General features: G+C 37.6%; 3 protein-coding genes across 3 annotated transcripts; all 3 read left to right on the top strand.

The window, feature by feature from the left end:
- The first annotated feature begins 715 nt into the window (after positions 1-715).
- Positions 716-4,181, top strand: LOC115805357 (glutathione S-transferase P). The gene is made up of 7 exons (XM_030765915.1): positions 716-802; positions 1,638-1,673; positions 2,479-2,585; positions 2,689-2,776; positions 3,032-3,135; positions 3,513-3,614; positions 3,774-4,181. Coding segments are annotated over exons 1-7 (627 nt in total). The 5' UTR covers positions 716-801; the 3' UTR covers positions 3,963-4,181.
- Positions 4,182-6,126: 1,945 nt separating this feature from the next.
- Positions 6,127-11,324, top strand: LOC115805003 (glutathione S-transferase P 1-like). The gene is made up of 7 exons (XM_030765489.1): positions 6,127-6,139; positions 8,736-8,771; positions 9,740-9,846; positions 9,945-10,032; positions 10,299-10,402; positions 10,829-10,930; positions 11,136-11,324. Exons 1-7 carry the CDS (start codon positions 6,127-6,129, stop codon positions 11,322-11,324), a joined length of 639 nt encoding a protein of 212 aa, XP_030621349.1.
- A 3,202-nt stretch (positions 11,325-14,526) lies between these two features.
- Positions 14,527-21,238, top strand: fnta (farnesyltransferase, CAAX box, subunit alpha). Its single transcript, XM_030765886.1, has 9 exons — positions 14,527-14,657; positions 15,382-15,467; positions 15,551-15,665; positions 15,958-16,062; positions 16,294-16,420; positions 17,111-17,259; positions 17,621-17,683; positions 17,999-18,176; positions 20,620-21,238. The coding sequence occupies exons 1-9, from the start codon at positions 14,527-14,529 to the stop codon at positions 20,779-20,781; spliced, it is 1,116 nt and encodes a 371-aa protein (XP_030621746.1). The 3' UTR covers positions 20,782-21,238.
- Positions 21,239-21,741: the final 503 nt, after the last annotated feature.

Below are 21,741 nucleotides of genomic sequence, written 5' to 3'. Positions count from 1 at the left end.
GACGGTATAATCACATATAATGTGAAATATGCTAATGTTAACATCAGTTATTGAAACTTTTAAGAAGTTCATAGCAAATGATGCAAGTACTTGTACCGTCTTCATAAAATATCATAATAAAAAATTATTCTTTTTAATTTAAGTAATGCATGCAGGATACATCTCTATATATGAATATCAGAGTGAAAATTAATCGAGGCATTAGTACATTTAAACATATCACCAGCACAGACATTGTGGAAAATCAGGTTGAATAAATTAATAGATCAGCTTGTGCCATATGCTGTGAGGAAGGGTTTTGTCACCAGTGTCACTAAGCAAACAAAAGGAGTTGGACAGGATGTCTGTATTAATCATAACGGTAAGGGTAAAGACAAAGTGAATTAGTCTTTTGTTTGTGTTCCACATTACTCAGCCTTAATGCTTGGGTTATGGTAGCAATCTCATCTAATGTAAAATTAGATAATAAAATATCTACTTGGAACAACTGAAACAAATTTCGCAGTAAGTCGGGAAAGAGGGAAGTATTGAACCACGAGACTGAAAGAAATTGTGCCAAGAATTTCTCAAAGAATAAAAAGGAGTACATCTGAATTACAAGATAATACAAGAAGTCACATAATGTGAAAGGCAGATGGCTGCATCCAGAGACAAGATGATTACTTACACGCTTGTACTCAAAAGGCACTATGACTCATCAAAAACTGGCAGCTATATAAACTGGTAAGCGAGTCTGGAGTTTCTTAAGACCTCTCATTCACTGCCACCATTCGCTTCGCGCAAACACAGCGAGACTTCGACAGTAAGTGGCACACTTTTCTTCTTGCAACGAGCAGATGGTGATTATTGTAGTCCCACTCGATATTTTAAATCGATTAATGCAGTAAAAAAAAAGAGTATCGTATACCGAAGTTTTGCATGGGATAGTCATGCATCTAACCCCTGCAAGAAATGAATGAATCTAGCTGCAAAAAAGGTGCATTCAGTGTCCGTACAACTATTAGCCTATTTACTATTGCGTGAAATACAATGTAAGGATTGCTGTAGCGCTTAGATCGTGTTTATCTATGAATTCTGTGCCTTTAAAACGCGATGTGTGTTTACTGCGAGATTAGCATTCGTCCTAACTCCACGTAAATTGGTTTCAAATTCGCGAACATTTCAGCGATTCGTAATCCTGAAAAATTGAGTCTTATGGTCATATGTCATATGTTTTAAACCATCGACGTAATCTATTGCTAACAAGGCATGCACACTGAATATGGTGCGAAGTACTTTGCTACGTATTCTGTAGCAAAGTCTTCGAAAGGAACTCTGGCTCCAAGCCAAGTTACGTAACTTTAGACAAATACTCGTAGCATTGTTACAGGTTTTCTTTTTTTTTTTTCAAATGCTGGGCATTCCGATGTTCCACTATATTTAGCTTTTCGCCAAAATTATTTTATCTTGATGTGTAAGTAACACGGTCAGGTGGTCCTGAGGTAGTATAATACATTATTCATTTTCCATCGCGTCTTGCAGCGAGTCGCTTAGAGGCTGCATAAGGCCCCATGGGAAATAACTCAAAAACACAAAAAATAACTGAATTGTTTTTGTATGGTCTTGCATCAACTATCTTTTTGTCTTTTTTAATGCAGTGGCTCCATACACGATCACGTACTTCCCTGTCAGAGGTATGTCCGATTAACCTAATCCTGTCACATGATGAATGTCTGACTACAGTCAAACACGGAGATAGTCAATCGTGTAATCAAGCAAGAAAATTTCTGTAGCATTTTTTCCCTCCCGTTATCCACTACTTTCGTTAGTAATCAATTGGATGTTAATTCAGCATCTAGAGAAAAGTGAAGTTGAAAATCAGGTTGTTGAAATACATGTTGGCATTGTGAAGCATATGGAACATGAGCCATATTCTTTATATATCAGTATTACTTACAGATATGCCCTCTAATATATATTGATACATTCATGATACATTCAGTAAACTGTAGTGTTATACATATATAATGAAACTACACATTTAGTGTGGTAAAATCAGGATATTCATTCAGTACTAGTTCTCTTGCAGTTTACTTTCGGTTGTGCAAGGCTAATGTGACAACCAGTTATATAGGTCAAATGAGAGCATTCATTCAGTGCCAAACTAAGCAAAAGAGATGTGACTTGGACACAGTGTGGAACACTTTCTCTCACTGGTGATGCAAGTGTCCTGTCTATTTAGATTCCTTGGGGTAGATTTGCAAGACAAATCCAAACTGCTGATTTACTTACAAACGTGAAACCCAGATTTGGGATATGGATGGCCAGGAATATTTTGAACCTTTTAACACAAGCGTAACACAAGAGAGACTATAAGACTACACTATTTTACAATGTTTAATTACATTTTACCTCAGCTATTTTGTAGAGCTGCTATGCTCTTTGTTACTCATCATTAAAAGCTTACATTTTAGAAAAGTTGTCTGGACCTTTTAACAGGGCGCTGCGGTGCCATGAGAATTTTAATGGCTGACCAGGGCCAGGAGTGGAAGGAGATTGTGGTATCAATTGATGATTGGATGAAGGGAGACCTGAAGGCTTCCTGTGTGAGTTGTGATGCAATTGAAATTCTTTTTTTTCCCCCTGTATTTTATCCTGCTTTTATTTCTATATATATTTTTTTTTACCATATATCTTTTACCCCTTTAGGTTTTTGGGCAGTTGCCCAAATTTCAAGATGGCGATCTGGTCTTGTATCAGTCCAATACTGTGCTGAGGCACTTGGGTCGCAAACATGGTAATTACATTTCATTTTAATATTTGCCAGTATCCTCAAAGGGACAGTGCTTGTCATTTGGAAGGGTCACTTGATATAAACCAGGCAACGTTGTTGTTATTCATGATTTCACAGATTTAAGCCAAATTTTAACTTCACCCCAAATTACTGGAGAGAGGGTTCAGAAATCCATTTCACAAGTGTAACTATTGAATTATGCATATACACTCGGTAGTTACTTCTCATGACTAATATTCTATGTAAATAAACAAACAGGTCTTTATGGGAAAAATGACTGTGAAGCTGCTCTCATTGACATGATGAACGATGGTGTTGAAGATCTTCGACTAAAATATATTATGTTGATTTACCAGAATTACGTAAGTACTGCTATGAATATGTATCAGAGTACTGTACTAAATTTTTTGAATTCATGTGAGTTTAGGCCTAGTCAATTGTGAAAAAAAAGATGGCCTTATTTCATATACCCTTAAAAACAGAGCATGGCTAGTGGGCTACTTTGCCTTACACTACACAACCTTCAACTACACCTGATCATTGCAATATCTCATTACATAACTATGTGGGTTTATACAAATTGGCTGAGTACACTGTCGCACAATCTATTATAACTGATTAGTTCTAACATTGTTGAATTTAATTGTTATTGGAAAGTAACTGTATATTAAATAAGTGAATGATCTAAAATACATAAATTAAAAAAAACACATGAACATTTTATCTGTATCTTCCTAAGGATAATGGCAAAGACAAGTACATTAAGGAGCTCTCTGACCAACTTTCCAAGTTTGAGGCTGTCATGGCCAAGAACAAGACTGGTTTCCTTGTGGGAGATAAGGTATGATATCTAATTGTGTTACTGTAATCACAGAATGGCAAATTAATTTATTCTTAATTATGTAACACTTATTGCTATAAAAAGAATTTATCTTAACACTACAGCAGTGTGAGTATTAGTTTTACGATTGTTGCACTCTAATCTTTCTTTTATTTGTAGATTTCTTTTGCAGACTACAGTCTTTTTGAAGTCCTGCTCAACCACCAGGTGCTCTCCCCCAGCTGTCTGGATTCCTTCCCAAAGCTCAAGGAATTTGTGGAGAGGATGTCTAACCGCCCAAAAATCAAGGCCTTCCTTGACTCTGATGCCTATAAGAAGCTGCCCATTAATGGCAATGGCAAACAGTGATTTTATCTGTGTAGACAGATGAAGAGACATTCCACACTAACAGTGATGCACTGTAATATGCATAAAAACATACATTAACTATTAAAGATTAGCCTGTGAAGTAGGAAGGTGTCATTACTTCTGTATGTGTATAGACATTTAGCAAGTTTTACATTTTCCTACAATTTTTGTAATACAAACAATTGTATGTCATGGCAATAAATTTTCTTTAGATTTTCACCTCTGATTTTTTGGCGTTCTTCTTATGTTTCAGTTTAAATGTTACCACAAGGAATAAGTGCTTAGACCAATAAGATGTGCTTCTGAACATTTTTCACAGGTTTAATGTAACTTCAGCGAAGGAAACATTCCAGCTCTTAAATTTTCTAAAGCTAGTTTTCACTGATCATTTGGGGTTTAGGGAAAAATGTTGCAAAGAGAGTCTTTACTTCCTGTCTGGCAGAACAGCTGTAGAAAACTGACCTAGAAGGGACAGTGAATCAAATTGCTACACCTCTCTAGTGTTGGTGCATGAGAACTTGCATCTGTTGAAAACTGCATTGTTGCTGGACAGACAATGCTTACGCACACACCTGTAAAGCTGTAACACAATTAGAGGTGAATTAGCAATTACCTTCTTGCTCACAGCCATGCACATGAAATTCCATAGTAAATTTAACAGCATTGTAAATATAAATGAGATTTGATGATAGATATACAGTACAAATGGAGTATGTGCACTCACAACTCACTGACAAACATTCATTGAGTTTTACTTTAGGCAAACAAAATGCAGATGTGTCTGAGCCATCATCTCAGTACAAGCTCCTTGCACATCTGCTTTTCCTCTTAAAAACGTTGACATCCTACCCCTTTTATCCCCACCCTCTGCAATATCCACCATTCAGTTTATGTCAGCAGTTGTTGACCAACCTCTCAATGATGACTTAAAGTTAAGGAACTGCTTCCTTCTCTTTGGACATAGAGTTACTACATTACAGAGATGTTACAATCCTTCCCTTTCTCCAGCAGTATCTGACCTTCAAGCCCTTCCTACTCCTCTTTAAAATCAACTATAAACACAGTGGACCCTTCCTTTGGAAAATGAACTTGTCGGTATCCTCAAATTGGCAGCGTAAAGCATTCCACTGTGTTTGCCATATGTGATATAGGATTTAAAATGATGGATCTTAAACTGTTACAGACAAAAAAAATTGCCACCATTTCCAAAACAAACAAGATGAAGAAATTTCTCTCCTTACACAGTCTCAGTTTACAGTGATATACTACCTATGACAGAGGTTCCGACATATTCCTTTACTTAAAGAAGAAAGAAAACTTCTCCAGAATATCCATCCAGCACAAATATTAATTTGAGTTTGTGCATTAAATCTCACAAAACACTTGTGTCGTTAGAAGCTCTTTCACATTTCAAATTTCAGCGTGCATGTAAACAGCTTACGTAAAAATCGGCTGGACCAGGATAAATAACATCAGTTTGAATACTGTGGGGAAATGGTTACTGAAATAAAGTCTTTATATGTAAACAAAGTCCTCTGCTGACAAAACATGATTTTCAAAAATGTCCACTTTTGTCTCATGCGACATCCATCTTTCTTTAATTGACAAACTTTGCGCTTTTCTTTCTTTTTTTCTTTTTTTTTTGGCAAGCTTCATGATTTCATAACAGTGACCTTATCTTGCATCAGTCAAATGTCACCCTTACAGCAAAGTGAACTTCAGCGTTATTTAAATTTACGATTACATTTTTATTATATTCCGTATACTTGCCAAAGAATGGAGATGGTTTCTTTCGTACTCCAGCACAATAGGTGGTGGTGTACACCTGATCGGAAGTGACCAATAAATCAACCGAGGAAGAAACATGAACAGGTAGTAAGGGGTGGCTCCACCCCACTTTTCAAAATACTGGGAACGGAAGAAATTCTGTTTCACCCAGGATCACAAGAGGTGATGGGAAATTAAGAGGATGTGGAAACGAAACCAAAGATTGTTTGCAAGCGGTCATCTCAGAATAGTTGGTTTAATAGTTGGGTAGGACAGAATCATGGTTTGAAGAAATGAGAACCACGCCTTCTGAGTTCTCAAAAAAAAAAAAAAACGCACCTGAGTGCAACGAATGTAACGTGCAACGCACTTGAGAAGGGTGAAGACTCAAGACGGCATGTCTCTGGGATGTCAGTTTTGGGCTGCCCACATGCCTTAAGATATGAATTTCTTACAGTAGCGTTATGATAACCTTAACTGGCTTATATGACGATATATCAAGCTTGGGAGTGTTAATTAGCCTGATATGGTTGAGCTGTTTTGATTTAGCGAACGCTGGATGTGGTGTTAACGTTATTTCCATGGAGCCTACCGTTAGCTAGCGTACTTGTTATTTCAAATTCCACTTGTAACATTACGAGTAAAACACATTAATTTTAAGTCTCTCTCTCCCAAAATACAACATAAGCCGTGTTGTCCATTTGATATTTGTCAGTTGCTGTGCATGTAGTGTTTTTGTTTTGTTTGATGAACTCTATTCTGTTGTTGATGCAGTGCACTTTAATAAAATTTTGGATCTGGCTCTGCACTCTCCAGACTGCTTTTTTTTTCAAGTGCCCTGAACTGATGTCCTCCTTACATTACTTTTGTAGCAGTAAGATTACATTAATTCTAGGGTGAGTTTTCCCTATACCCTCTTGTGGACTGTAATTATCCACATTTTAAAACTGATATTTAAAAGATTTCACCCCTGGTGAGTTTGCATCCCTGTAATCTGTGCTTAATTGCGGATATCCTCAACCAGGTAAAATCCCCAGTAGTTGAATCTTCTGTCTGGCAAAATGCTTCTATAATATAGAGGAAACTATACAATCTGTGTAAAAAGTAAGGAGCTGAAATGTTCCCCATGTATATCTTCAAAACAAGGCTGATATGCCTGTGTTTGCAGCTTGATGTCAGTTCTTAGGAAATGATGCAAATAACACAGAGAACACACACACCTGTAGTTCCAGCGATAAAGAATTAAGTAATAAAATTTATGCATAGGATGTACACAAACCACTCAGCAAAAGATAAAACAAACCAAATCAAAACAAAAAAAGATTTAACAGTAAATGCAACAAATCTAAGCAGAATTCTACAGCTGTCAATTAACAAACAATTTAGAGACTAGAACCCGTTGTTGATGAAAACCATTGGCATACAAGAAGCATAATGTTATATCGATTCAGGTCGGTCTTAAACCGACTTAAATTGGTCAGTTGGAATTTGCTCTCCACAACTTCAAGGTGATCCATAAAGCCAAAGTGGCAGGTTGATAAGGTGTTACTTACTGATATGAGACTGCTATGTCACTTTATTCATTCATACATGCTGAAATCAGTGTGACTCATCAGAAATTGCGTGGGTAAGTATAAAAAGCTGAGCAATCTCACAGTGTGTTAGTATAGGACCACAGCTACTTTACGCTTGCCTTTTGTCATAAGTGAAGTGAGATTCATCAGAGTAAGAGTAAGTAGCCTGTTTTTTCTACTTCTCCTGAAGTACTGCTCCAAGGAGTTGGACTGGGCGTCAAACTTGTCTGTTTTATGTACTTTCAGGTTTTAGTGCGTGATAACAGTTGCTAGGTGGCGTGCATTTTGTTCAAATATTAAGTCGTTGCTATTGCAAAGACACTGTAGGCTTAATGCTTAATGGGATTTTTCCAGTTCCACGTCATTTTGTTTTAACTGTAAATCTACTTGACCTGTGTATGTTCCAGAATTATTCAAGTTTATGGTTTTTCGCTGCGTATTTCAGTGCATAAGCCAAATCACACATTTTCCTTTTGTTATTAACAGGGATGGATAAAGTAAAAGTAGAAGTACTCTTGCCTAAAAAAAAAAGTACTCTAAGCAGAGTTAAACTGATAACCGTTTTTGTAAATTGTAAACGAGTGACTATTGTACTCTTACTTAAGTGTTTTTCAGGAGGGATACTTTAACTCTACTTCGAGTACTTTTTTTTTTTTTTTCTTTTAAGCAAGAGTACTTCTACTTTTCCTTTATCCACTCCTGCTTATTAAGTGCTGGTGATGTGTTCTGTAAAACAGTGTCACGACCCCAGCTGAAAATATGTGACAAAAGAGAGCAGACCATGCATAGATCGAGTTTTTAAAAAAGGCAAATTTATTATAAAGGCAAAAACAACCCATAAATGAGCTGTAGGAATGGTAGTCAGCAATATCAATGGTGTAAACAAGATATGGATGTGTGATAGTGAGGCGTGGAGGTGTTGTAATGCAGCAACCGAAATCTCAAGGAAACAAAAATGCTGGTGGCTTGAGGAGGAGAGAAGCAGAGCCAGACTTTATACACCTGGGAGTAGAACTCAGGTGTCCGGCATCAAGAAGGACGGCCCTCCCACTCAGACACCCAACCTGCAAACACACTCAGAAAAACAAGATACAGAGTAGAGGCCGTCACAACAGTCTTTGAAAGAAATGCTGGCTCCGAGCCATGTTACATAACTCTTGCTCCTTCAGTAAAGGAAATGTTTATTGTTAAAATGTTATCAGATATTGACCATGTTGATGTGATGTTATGAGAAGTTTATTTTTTGCATTATCTTGAAGTGGATGTAAGTCAACATTCCTAATGTAGTATTAATTTGCTATTAATGTCAAACAGCTCACTCAAATGACACAGCATGTGACCCCATGAAAAACAACTAAAAAACATTAGAATAAGTCTGGTACTTTTCTGTAGTCTTCTATTAACTACCATGTTCTCTTTTCTTTATGTGCAGTGGCTCCATACACGATCACGTACTTCCCTCTCCGAGGTATGTCTTCCATCTGGTGAATGTTAACCCCTGACGGGTTTCCAGTCAAACACTGAGATATTCGGTCATGCATCCAAGAGAGCAATTTAGTTACTGTAACCCTTCTATGCCTCCATTATCCAACAATTCCATAATTACTGTGCTTATGATTGTTAGTCAGTTAGTTAGTTAGTTGTTATTGCAAGTATTTTACTTCAGTATTGTGAAGGTGTATAGAAACCAAACTTCACAAAGTTTGGCATTGTGAGGCATAACTGTACATTACTGATAGGTATTAATTAGAAAATAAATTCTCTAATATATGCTGATAAATTCAAACCATAGTTGGTATTAGTACATGAGTGACCAGAGACTTTTTGAAAACCCAATATTAGTTAGGCTGATTCAGGACAGTCTTAAAGCTCCCAATGTTCTGCCATTCACTTTCAATTGTGCAGTGTGCCATGTGAGTCAGGTCAACAATAAGGACGGCCTTACAGTATCAAACTAGCCAATCAAAACAGGTGGGACTAGACAGAAAGGAACACTTATTCTCATTTCGAAGTACAAGCATACTCTCTACACAGATTCCTCAGGGAATATTTGTAAAACAAATCCAAACTGCTGATTTCCTTACAAACATGTGACCTGGATTTGGGATTTGGATGGCAAGGAATGCTTTGAACCATACTCAGTCATATTTAACTTTAGTTACTGTGTTTCATGACATACCTCAGGGTTTTTGTTTTTGTTTTTGTTTTTTCTTTTTCTTTTTAACAGCCTTGTTAAAAAAAAAAATGGAACAATTTGACAGGGCACAAGGACAGACTGCTTTACAATGTTTTCTTACATTTGACCTCAGCTATTCTGTAGAGCTGCCATGATCATTGTTGCTCATTGTTTGAGGAGAGAGAAAGGGATGTTCTCCCTTTTTGTTGAAGGAGGCTTTTCTGTCAAGATCACAGTCTGTATCTGATATATTGTAACAGGACGCGCCAATACCCTCAGAATTCTGCTGAATGACCAAGGCCAGGAGTGGAAGGAGATTGTGGTGACATTTGATGAGTGGCATAAGGGAGTGCTAAAAGCTTCCTGTGTGAGTAGAAATAGATTCTGAAATTCTGCTATGTATTTTGTCCCACTTTCAGTACCATATTTGTTACCTTGTACCTTCCCTTTATTTCTTCTCCTTAGGCATTTGGGCAGTTGCCCATATTTCAAGATGGCGACCTTGTCTTGTACCAGTCAAATGCTATGCTGAGGCATCTGGGTCGCAAGCATGGTAACTACTTAAAATTATTCTCAGATGATCAATGTTTGCCACTTAGAAGGAATACCTGAGATGAGTCAAGACAACTGTTATTCATTATTATAAATTAATTGTAAGGCAGATATTTGACTCTCCTATGAGAGTGTTTCTGAAGGCAATTTCTAACAATATTATCTTTTACAAGCTCAGTAATTTGGAATCATTGAATTACTAATACACTTAATCTCAGTAACTCCTCACAACTTAATGCTGGTGTTCTATATCCCATAAACAAACAGGTCTTTATGGGAAAAATGACAGTGAAGCTGCTCTCATTGACATGATGAATGATGCTGCTGAAGATATTAGGGGAAGATATGTCACACTTGTTTACAGTAATTTTGTAAGTAGCCCATACAGATTTGAAATTTGAAATACATTGATTGTATTCCTCTGGGTTTAGGCTAAGTCTATGAGATGATCTAGTGGGTTTTGAGATAGAGGTGGCTTGAGCTGGTTAGTGCACTTTGCACAGAGGCAGTTTTCCTCACATCTAGCCGATGAGATGCCCTCATTGCACAGCCTGTCCAAGCCATCTGTCATTCAAAACTTATATGACAGTATACAGTACATGACCGTTGTGAGATGTTTTTATGAAATTTTATGTGTTTTTTGTAAATTATGCTATAACTATATGTGTTAAAATATGTGCTGCATGAAATGTTTGATTTTTTTTGAAAAATCTATTCATCTTGTCACCTGTGATTGCAATTGGAGAGTGCTCATATTCGCATTGAAGCTTAAGTATCTCCATTTATTTGTTCCCAAGGATGATGGCAAAGAAGAATACCTGAAGGATCTGATGATTCGTCTTTCCAAATTTGAGGCTATCCTGGCCAACAGCAAAACTGGGTTCCTTGTGGGCGATAAGGTATGATATCTAAATATGTGACTTATCTAAGTTGACACAGTGTCTTTAAATATAAAAGTCTTCAGATAAGATTTTAATCATATGTATCAAAACTTCATAACAGAATATTAATGGCAAGAAATCTTATCCCAGTCTTTGTAAAGTGCTAATAAATATCACTTCTTAGTGGAATAAATCAAAACTCAAAGCTTTTCTTTCCTTGTAGATCTCTTTTGCAGACTACAGTCTGTTTGACATCCTGCTCACTCACCTGGTAATGAGGTCCAGCTGTCTGGATTCCTTCCCTAACCTGAAGGGTTTTGTGGAGAGGATGTCTGCTAGACCCAAAATTAAGGCCTATCTTGAATCTGACGCCTACACAAAACTGCCCATTAATGGGAATGGTAAACAGTGATTCCATCTAAAAATGATATAATAAAAAGGCACATATACTGTAATACGTCTAATATTAGATGTCTAATATTAGTGTTTCAAATAAGGAAACATTACTAGAATGTGTCTACCAATTTTATGATGTATGTATGATTTTGTGACACTGACAATTGTACTTTTCATCTATTGGAAGTAAATGTTTTTTTACATTCTCAGCTCATGTCTTCTCTTTCAACTTGTTTACAAGTGTACAGAAAAAGTGCAGAAAAAGAAAAGTAATACAGAAATGGGGTGCTGATGGTGCTACTGTGGACTTTTAAAATTTGATATATTTTATTTTATTTTATTTCATTTTGCTTTGTTTTAATAGGTTTGACTTAACCTTTACATGAAAATGGTTTCAGCACCAGTTCAATTTCCATGGCTTAAAAAAAGTCCATGGCTCAGAGTTAGTCTTTGCTTTCTGCATAGCAGTATAGCTGTGAAAACACAACAGGGGGTGTGGACCCAATTTATTCTTTTATACCGGCAGTGAAATAATATTATATATATATATATATATATATATATATATATATATATATATATATATATATATATATATATATAGATGAAATAATGATAACACACACACACACACACATATATATATAATAAAAGTCGCACACGTTAATATTCGTTAATATAATATTTCATTGGACCACCTTTAGCTTTCATTACAGCATGCATTCGCCATGGCATTGTTTCTACAACCTTATGCAATGTCACAATATTTATCTGTGTCCAGAGTTGCATTAATTTTTGGTCGAGACCTTGTTGACGACAGGAGAGTCTAACCACACTGTAAGGTCTTCTCCAGCACATCCCAAAGACTTTCAAAGCGTTTAAGTTAGGACTCTGCATGTGAAAATGATTCCTCATGCTCCCTGAACCGCTCTTTCACAATTTGAGCTCGTCCTGGAATATGCCTGTGCCATCAGAAAAGAAAAAAATCCACTGATGGGATAATCTGGTTATTCAGTACATTCAGGTACTCAGCTGACTTCATTTTATTATAACGTTGAAACCCCAGATCATAACACTGCCCCCAGAGGCTCCAAATCTAAATGGAAATCTTTTTTTTTTTGGCCAGGCAGTGTATATATATGTGTGTGTGTGTGTGTGTGTGTGTGTGTGTTTATGTATACATATATACACACACTAAATATACCTAACTATGGTGCTAGTTTTGATGTAGCTCCCTATATAAGCCATGGGTGTGTCCTCGGGGAGTTAACGGAAGTTGCTGCTTTTCAGACTATGTGAACAGCGTGGCAGAAATTAGGACAATCAAACACTCTAACGAGGCTTACAACTGATTTGACAGCCTTTTCAGCTGCAGAGTTATTGACTGTGGAGAGTCAATGATGTGAATCCATAGTAATCATAGTAATCAAATACAAGCAAATAAAAGGACTGGGGAGTTCTAGAGTCTTAAAAAAAAAAAAATGAAAATCACATCTTGACGCTATGAAAGAAGTCATTCAGGTGACTGAGCAGTTCTGTGATCTGCTTCAGTACTTTTTCTGCTAAACAAAACTAAAGATGACTGCAACTCAGACATCTGCTGTGTCACCAAATTCACATGCAGTTTTGGCACTATTAAAAAGAGCTGCTCCTGTCAATTCAGACCAAACAACATGAGTTGAGATAAATGAATATGATTCAGCATGAGAATAATTTAAAGAACCCCTTAAGAAATGTTCCATTTTTTCCTAATGCCTTTCAGTAGAATCACAAGTTGGAGCAATACTAGATTAGTGGAAATGCAAGACCTGAATACTGATCATTTTAGTTATGTCTGATTCAGTTTTTTTTTTTTTTTTACATTTTGAGTTACAGATTATTAAAAACAGATCATTGAAATTATTGTCTGTATGTGGTAGAGGTGTACAGAGACATCATTATCTGTATCTGTCTCTGTTCAACCAACAAAATTATCTGTCTCTGTACCGATATTCGCCTATATTCGGATAGCAGACCGGGCGTGGTTCATATCGGAAGTCACGTTAAATAGGGCAAATGATGGATTTTTAAACCTAATATTTATTGGCAATTCAATTTTTGTGCCTTCACATCATCATATTGATTTAATATTGGCATATAATTGATGATGAAATATATTTCCACATCCTCATACTGTACTTCTCATCTCTCTCTCTCTCTCGTTTTATAAATCGAAAGATTCTAATTTGCATTGGAAATAGAAGCTATTTACTGTAAACATATACTGTAAAATGTCCCTCAGCTGAGGAGAATAATCTTAAATTCCAATGATGCTGCGTTCGCGATTCTTGATGCAATTCTCCAGGGAAATTTCTTTCACAACAGTTATTTGCGCTGACTCGGTGGGGGGCGGCTACAGAATATAGCGATCACTTTTCAACAACGTGTAGCAAATGAAATAACTTTCGACGTTTTTTTTTGTTTGTCTGTTTTTTTAATGGAGGAAATGAACACACACAGATAAGAACTACAAGTTCTAAGCTTCATTTTGATGTATAGGATGCGGGCGTAATCTATCCGCCGCACCATGCTTTTACCTCGCTAGCTCCCTCACCTGACTTGGTGGGGGCAACTACAGAATATAGCGATCACTTTTCAATAATGTACAGTAAATGAAACGACTAGTTAGTGAAATCAAAGTGGTATCTTGCAAAAAAGAATGAGCATTTTTACGTTGTGGCCATCTACAATGTTATGAAACGATTTGAAGAAACATAATGATTGACGCACAGACATGTCTATCATGTATTTCCCCCCGAATAATAACGAGCAACTTCGGGTAGAAATAATATCTCCTTCCATCGCATTATTTGTACTTTCCCGAATAACGTATTCGGATTCGGGTACTTCCCTAGTATGTGGGATATAATAAAATGATGTTTCATTTTCATGCAGACATAATTTTGCACTTCGACACGCAATAATATGGTGGTCTTGCAAGATATTATTGTCACTGCTTTGAATTATATGCATGTGAGGGGGTTTTGTTTGTGTGTGTATTTTAATCGCATATACATACATACATACATGCATACAGTACATATATACATACATACATACAAAGTTTCCATCTCACTCAAGCGCAGTAGGTGGTGCTGTGGGCCTGTTCAGCTGGTCGTTACTCACCACAAAATTGAGCGAGGAAGATTAACCCTTGACTACCTTCACCACTTTTCAAAATGTCGGGCATTGAAGAAGTGTCAAACTCTCAAGAGCCACATGAGGAGATTATGGGGAATGAGGACAATTTTGACGGGGAACAAGAGATTATTTACGAGGAGTCCTTGCAAGGGGGATATGTGTTTTATAGGTAATCGCCATACTGTAGCCAGCTAACTCATCAGCTAATATTAGTTAGGCCCTTTAGCTAAAACATCATTAGCGGTTGCTAGCTAGCTGGCTAAGGAGGGATAACACTAGTAACGTTAGTAAGCTGAAGTTAATGTTAACCGAAGTTGCCGTACCAGTAATGCTGTGAACAGTAATACATTTTCAGCGTTTTTAGAAAATGAATTGTAGTTCTCTAACAATTTGCAGAAAAATTATCTCAGTGTAGCTGACTTGATATTGCAAAGTGAGCCAAGCTATTAAGCTAACTTAAAAACGAAACCAACCGTAACCCAGGGAATAATAAGTTTAGACAACCTTTCGTTATGGGTTAAGCTTTAACTAATGCTGTTGGCTTTCTGAGCCTCAACATCCAGCTTGCTCCAACAGCTAAATCAGACATAAGTTGCCAACTAATTTAAATTAGAGCGAGGCATTACAGCAGTATGCTTGATTTATCTCGGTAACACGCCTCCGTGAGCTGAGGATGTAAAGTAGAAATTGAACCGCGTATCTTCTGGATTTATTTTGTGACTAATCGTCGCGAGGGTAAAACTGCTCGTTTGTAAATTGCGTTGAGCAATATTCTGCTGAGAAGCACGGTGCACCAGCGCTTGTAACGTCTTTGGCTAACAAGTACTGGTGTACCGATGTCAGTAGTAATGTACATCCATTGATTTGCATATCGCTGTTTGCATCTATGATAGGGATCGGAAAGAATGGGCTGATTTAGAACCCGTTCCTCAGGACGACGGCCCCAATCCAGTGGTGAAAATAGCCTACTCGGAGAGATGTAAGTAATTGTTTAAGTTTTTTGTCAATCTGTTCAGTTATTTCACGATTTAATTCATGCAACACATATTTTGTCTCTTACAGTCACGGATGTATATGACTACTTCAGAGCATTATTGAAAAATGATGAAAAAAGTGAAAGAGCATTTGCACTTACTGCTGAAGCCATTGATCTGAATGCAGCCAATTATACTGTATGGTAAGTTAGTCCTTTTGCTCAGAAAGCAACCAGATGATTGACTGTAGAGATAAATTCAAAGCACCAACTGAGTTGCACTGCCCTTCAGTAAAGAATTTACATGAATGAAGCTACACCATAGCTTTACTTAGCATGGTGTCCAGTCACAAATCAACATTGTGATTGCCTAAATTGCTGAACTTCAAGACAATGTCTGTTGCTTTTTAATTAGTTTCGCTGTACAATGTTTGTGGACTTATTTTCATGGTAGTCCATGTCTCCTTGTTTATTGCTTCTTTTATGGGTTCTGCAGGCACTATCGGCGAGTGTTGCTGCAGGCCCTGCAGAAAGATCTGAGAGAGGAGATGAGATACATCACAGCCATCATTGAGGATCAGCCCAAGAATTACCAAGTTTGGTAATCTCTCAAATGAGTTCAGCCTTTTAACTGTTGAGCATTGTATCAATAACGATAAATCTTTAGGTTGTTTGTGTTGGTACAGAGAGTATGCTTGAAAGCCAGAACACTTTGTCTGCAGAGACTTTCAGCCCTCCTATTATACACCGTTCAAAGCAATTCTACCTCACTTTGATGAAAGGTGTTTTTTTCTGTAACAGTTACATGTCTTCTAATGGTTCTTGACTTCAGGCACCACAGACGTATGGTGGTTGAGTGGCTCAGTGACCCCTCTGAAGAACTGGAGTTCATAGCACGTATTCTGGACCAGGATGCCAAGAACTACCATGCATGGCAGCATAGACAGTGGGTCATCCAGGTAGGATCCTCAAAGAAAAATATAGCAATTAAGTCTTCTGTCCAGTAAAATCTCTGTTTAATATGGAGGAAACGAAACCACATATATACGTATACATTCAAACATTCAGTTTTCAAAGCTGCTTAAGTTTATTCATTCAAGAGGTGGTTTTGAGTTGTCCTTTGCTTTTTAATGCCCATTTTACACAAATGAGCCTGAATTAAAGAGCTTGTTAGCAAAAGACAGATATTTTAGATGTAATGAGCTTAGAGACGTAACTGCCTCGGGTTTATGAATTTATGACTAACTCTCTCCTGTTTTCTGCGAATGTACGGAGAGAACATATTGCTGTTGCAGTCCTCCCGGGCACGTCAAAATGCCGCTGCGATATTTTGAACATTTTGACGTAGCAGTGTTGTTCTTGCTTCTCCGGTGGCTTTCATCGGAGCTACCGCTGATTATTTTTTTCCCACCACTCGCACAGAAATCAATTCAGAAAGATGTGAAATCTTAAGCCAAAAGGTTTTTGTTTGATTGACAGTTTCATTGCCAAGGGTTTATAAGACTTACAGACATCAAAGGAAATGATGGTAATTAGGTACCTTTTTTTTCAGGGCACATGTCGACTTAAACACAGATTGTCTCCTTTCGCCTTGTGGAATTACGCCTGTTTACTTGAATTGTTTTTTTTTTTAATGTGTTTGTGCGTAGGAATACAAATTGTGGGATGGAGAGTTGGAATATGTTGAGCGGTTGTTGGAGGAGGACGTCAGGAATAACTCAGCCTGGAACCAGAGATACTTTGTCATTAGTCATACCACAGGCTACTCAGACCCAGCGGTGCTGGACAGAGAAGTCCAGTGAGTGTCGATCATTTTCACGGCTACCAACATTAACATTGAGCTTACATGTCTGTACATGTTTACGTAATATCCAATCAAATGAACATCTAGCTCTCTTAATCATCCAATCCATGACCAAAACTGGCCCTACATTCATCTCTATGTTAGACTTAAGATTAAGAGAAGCGTACTATCCATTAGAATTCACACCGGGTCTTTTTCACATAGTTCTAATTTTTCTACTTGTCATTTTTTCAGCCAATCTGACAACTCAATGATTTCAGAAACTGTTTGACGCTTTTGTTGAGAACTGAAGTATTTGTCTTTTTTTTTTTTGTATTGTGGTATCATCACATTATTCTGTCTGTTTTTGCTACAGGTACAGCCTCAGTCAGATTAAGAAAGCACCCCACAATGAAAGTGCATGGAACTATCTGAAAGGGTGAGTCTCACTGTTACATTGCGCACAGCTGGGTAAGAATGCAGCAAATGCATTTCTTTTCCCTCAGTATTTGCGATGGAGCAGTGTATATGCTTGACCTGTAGCAGAATTTGTAAATCCATGGTCGGTGCATTATTCACTATGAACCAGGAGGTGGCACTGTTCTCCTTCATGTGATAGGCAGGACCCCATTCAGCAGTAGAAATAAATGAAGGGTCATCTCAAGTAGACTTTTTGTCCATCATTAATTTCTTCACATTTCTAAATCTTTCTGTGTGACTTTGTTTGTTTGTTTCTTCGTGGGGTTCAATCCAGGATCCTCCAGGACAGGGGTTTGTGCTCATATCCAGGCTTACTGGGGCAGGTTTTGGAGCTGCAGGAGACTCGCAGCTCCCCATATCTCGTCGCCTTCTTAGTAGACATTTACGAAGATGCACTGGAGACGTCTAACAGCAGTTACGACCAACAGGAGACTCTGAGAAAAGCCGTGCAGGTGAGCTACTGTACACAGCTGCTGTGACTCATCGGTACACAGAGAGAGGAAAGATCAGGCACCTAAACCCACACTTCATTTCTTAGTCGCAGAAGTAGCCTGTTTGCTTACCAGGGAAAAAACCTAAAATAGTACTGTGTATTGGTATTGTATTATAGTATAACCTGAGTGTCATTGTGAGGTATCCCTGTTGGAATGTGTTAACAATCAACATGAATTGATCAAATCTAAAAAGAAGTGGTTTTTCAGTTCAGACTCAACAAGTAGTAGCTTTTTTTTTAAGAAGTTCTTGTAGTCTAACTGTATTGTTGAATGTAATGCTGCCTCTGAAGTTCATTTGTGTTGAGTTAAAGTGATTTATGATCGTTCTATAATGAGGCTCGTATCACAGGGTATTAGTATCTATAGCCATGGGTGTAACAGTGAGCTGCAGGTTTGTTGTGGCTACAAAAAAATCAAATTAGAACCTTTAGTAAATGAGGCATAGCGTATGGAGGCATCAACACAAATCACTTTCAGTACTTTTTTACTCATTTGTGTCCATTTTTAGAGACCGAATCAGTTTTGATATAAAAGGGGAGATGAGTTTGTTGGAGAGTGTTTTTTTTTTTTTTTTATAACCACTTCAAAAACACCAAGGCATTCTTGGTTTAAAAATTAAATTCAGCAATTCAGCAAAGTTTCTTAAAAAATAACCCAACATTCAGTTTTAACTACAGAAACCTCGTCTCAGTTCATGTCCAAAAAGCCCCTGTCTTGAATGATTTCTGTTTGACGTTAGATCTCTGTGTTGTTCTTCATCAGATTTATTTTTCAGTTATGTTGAGAAACAAAGCTTGGATCTTGCAATTGTAATCACCCTTAGACTGACTTGTGTTCCTTTTTAGTAACAGCAAAAGAATTATGGGAAAGAATTTGAATGCTGTCAGAAGGAACAGTGTGTATTTTGCTGTGTCTCCCTTTATGTAAAATATTAACTTGTACATAACTGAATTAATCATTAAACAGGAACAAACTAGAATATGTGCACACTTATGAGACTCCAGCACTAGTATGATGAATGGCTAAATCAGTAGAATACTCCTTTCAAATTACAGCTGGCTCCCTCTCTCTTAAGCCCTCTCTCTCTCTCTCTCTCTCTCTCTCTCTCTCTCTCTCTCTCTCTCTCTCTCTCTCTGTGGCCACCAAGCACTCTCAGTTTGGCATTTGATTGACAGCCCATGAGTTTCCTCTCATCTCAGCTGCTAAATGCTCAGATGTTGTGCATATGTTGAAATTAATATGGTTTCTGGGGAGTGAGTTTCATTTCCTGGGCTGTCATCTTGGTTGAGAGGAAAAGTCTTGTCTGTGTGTCTCATCTCCTACATTACCATTCTATGGGAAATAGCCTTACAGATGCATTCCACTTCCATTTGAACTCCCCTCATGCAGACGGTGGCATTGGATATCTGTGGCAATACTGCTAAAAAGTTTTCTAACTTATTTTTCATTGTTATTTTTTTTTTTCCCCCTTCCAAATTCAACATCAGTTATAAAGAGATGGGAAGACGAAAAGCGTGCATCCAGTTAACGCGGGCTCAGATTGTTCTGAAATGATCTGTCTAGTTAGATAAGATAAGCAATCCTGTAGCACACTGCTAAAAATGTAAATTAATTTGTGCCAGAGGTGGTTTAAAATGAATACTATGGAGCAATTGCAGAATATTCAGTGAAAATAGCTTCCAAAATCCTCTTTGTTCTGAACTCCTCACTGACAATGGTGTTGCAGGAAATCAAAATAAACAGTCAAAGTTTTACCCATGGACCTCCCAAGTCCCCCACAATACACGGAACGCAGTGTCCGTTGTCCACAATAATCTAATGCGTGAAGCTTTTAGCTTGGAGCAGATGGTAATGGCCTTTTTCTACAACAAAGATTAATGAATCACCAAAGTTCAAAATACCACATTGTCCTGTGATAATACTGTTTTCCAACCACTCTACAAAGAGAAGAGAGAAAGAAAATGAGAAGATGTTAATGATAAAAGGCATGTTAAAGCCCTCTTTCCCCCTTTCTTTGGCGGTAAAACGATCTTCTTGTAGCATTAGCGGTAATGTTATTGTTGGCCTTAACTCTTGAAGCCTAAACGCCACCCATCTTCATTTTCGGTAAAAAATCAGCTCTGCCCTGCATTAGTATTCAACAAACATGTGCCACTGTTGTGACATTGTGGAAGCCTTTTTTTTTTCTTTTTTTTTTTTTTTGAGTGTGTTATTCATGGCCTGCCTTTGACATCAAACGGGCTTTGACATCGAACAGACTACAGATTCAGAACTGCTGTCTTTAAATGGCTTTTGCATCATATCATAGATTCATAAAAGAGTCTTTTGTTCCCCTTTCTCTTTTCTTATCCAAATCCAACTCTCTCTCTCTCTCTCTTTCGGCCCTACTGTCTTTTCCCAGCTGTGTGAGCTTTTGGCCCAGGAGAAAGACACCATTCGGAGGGAGTATTGGAGGTACGTGTCACGTTGCCTCCAAAACAAGTACGGCTCAGGAGAAACTGCGGCTTCTGCCTCAGCTAACCCTCCTCCTGTAGAGGAGCAGGAGAACACCAGCAATGACTGACGGAGACCCCAGGAAGGGATGCTGGGATTCGGGGAGCAAAGACTGACAGAGACTTAGGGCCGGTTATGGGTGTACACACCTGGAACCTGAGCTTACCACATTGGTAATGTTCTAACCAAACGTTTGCAAAGTTAAGGAATGGCTCAAAAATAGACAAATTAATAGAGCTCCTGTATACATGGTTGACTTGAGCAGATGGTACAACAGTGTACTGTGAATTTCCTTGTTGGTAGTCTCTCAGATATACTTACTGAGGTTCGTTAAGTCGGTGGAAAGTCTTACATCATCTTAGTGCAGGAACTGTTACATTATAACAAACTATCAAGTATAGAGGGAAACCGTTTGCCAAAACATTTACTGTAACAGCAAACTTAATGTTGCTCTGGGCTGTATTGTCTTTTGTATGCTTTGGAAATAATGTTGTTTAACGCAAATATAAATATACTCTGCAACTTTCTCTCTGTTTCATTTTTATTTACTGCCGTTTTATTCAGGCCACTTTAAGATGGAAAACCTATAGGCTTTGATACACATACTGTAAGACTTGGTATCATTACAATGCTGAGATTATGTCGTAAAACTGCCATTACAGATGTCTTGAGAAATTTCAAACAGTGAAAAATAAAATGAAATTCTAGTCTCTCACTGTCCATCACCAAACTAAGTTCTGCTCTACACCCAGAATATAATGTCTTTTACAAATACAGTAACACTAAAGATTTGACGAGTGTTTTGCCATTTTTCTCAGCTTTGGAACCAGAAAACCTCTGTAACAGTGTTTTACAGAAACCACGTTATACTTATTTTCAACACATTGCTATTGATTGACTGGATATTATTGGGTAAAGTAGCAGAAAGAAAATTGGTTTTAGAATTATTACTTACATATATACTGCCTTCCATAATTTGAGTGTACCACCTTTATAAAGCACGTGCAGTCTTAATGTATTCATAGAGCAC

Source organism: Chanos chanos, chromosome 2 (genome assembly GCF_902362185.1).
Source record: "Chanos chanos chromosome 2, fChaCha1.1, whole genome shotgun sequence".
In the NCBI taxonomy this organism is placed as follows: domain Eukaryota; kingdom Metazoa; phylum Chordata; class Actinopteri; order Gonorynchiformes; family Chanidae; genus Chanos; species Chanos chanos.
The sequence above is the reverse complement of the archived record's forward strand: the minus strand, read 5'-3'. Positions and strand labels throughout refer to the sequence as shown.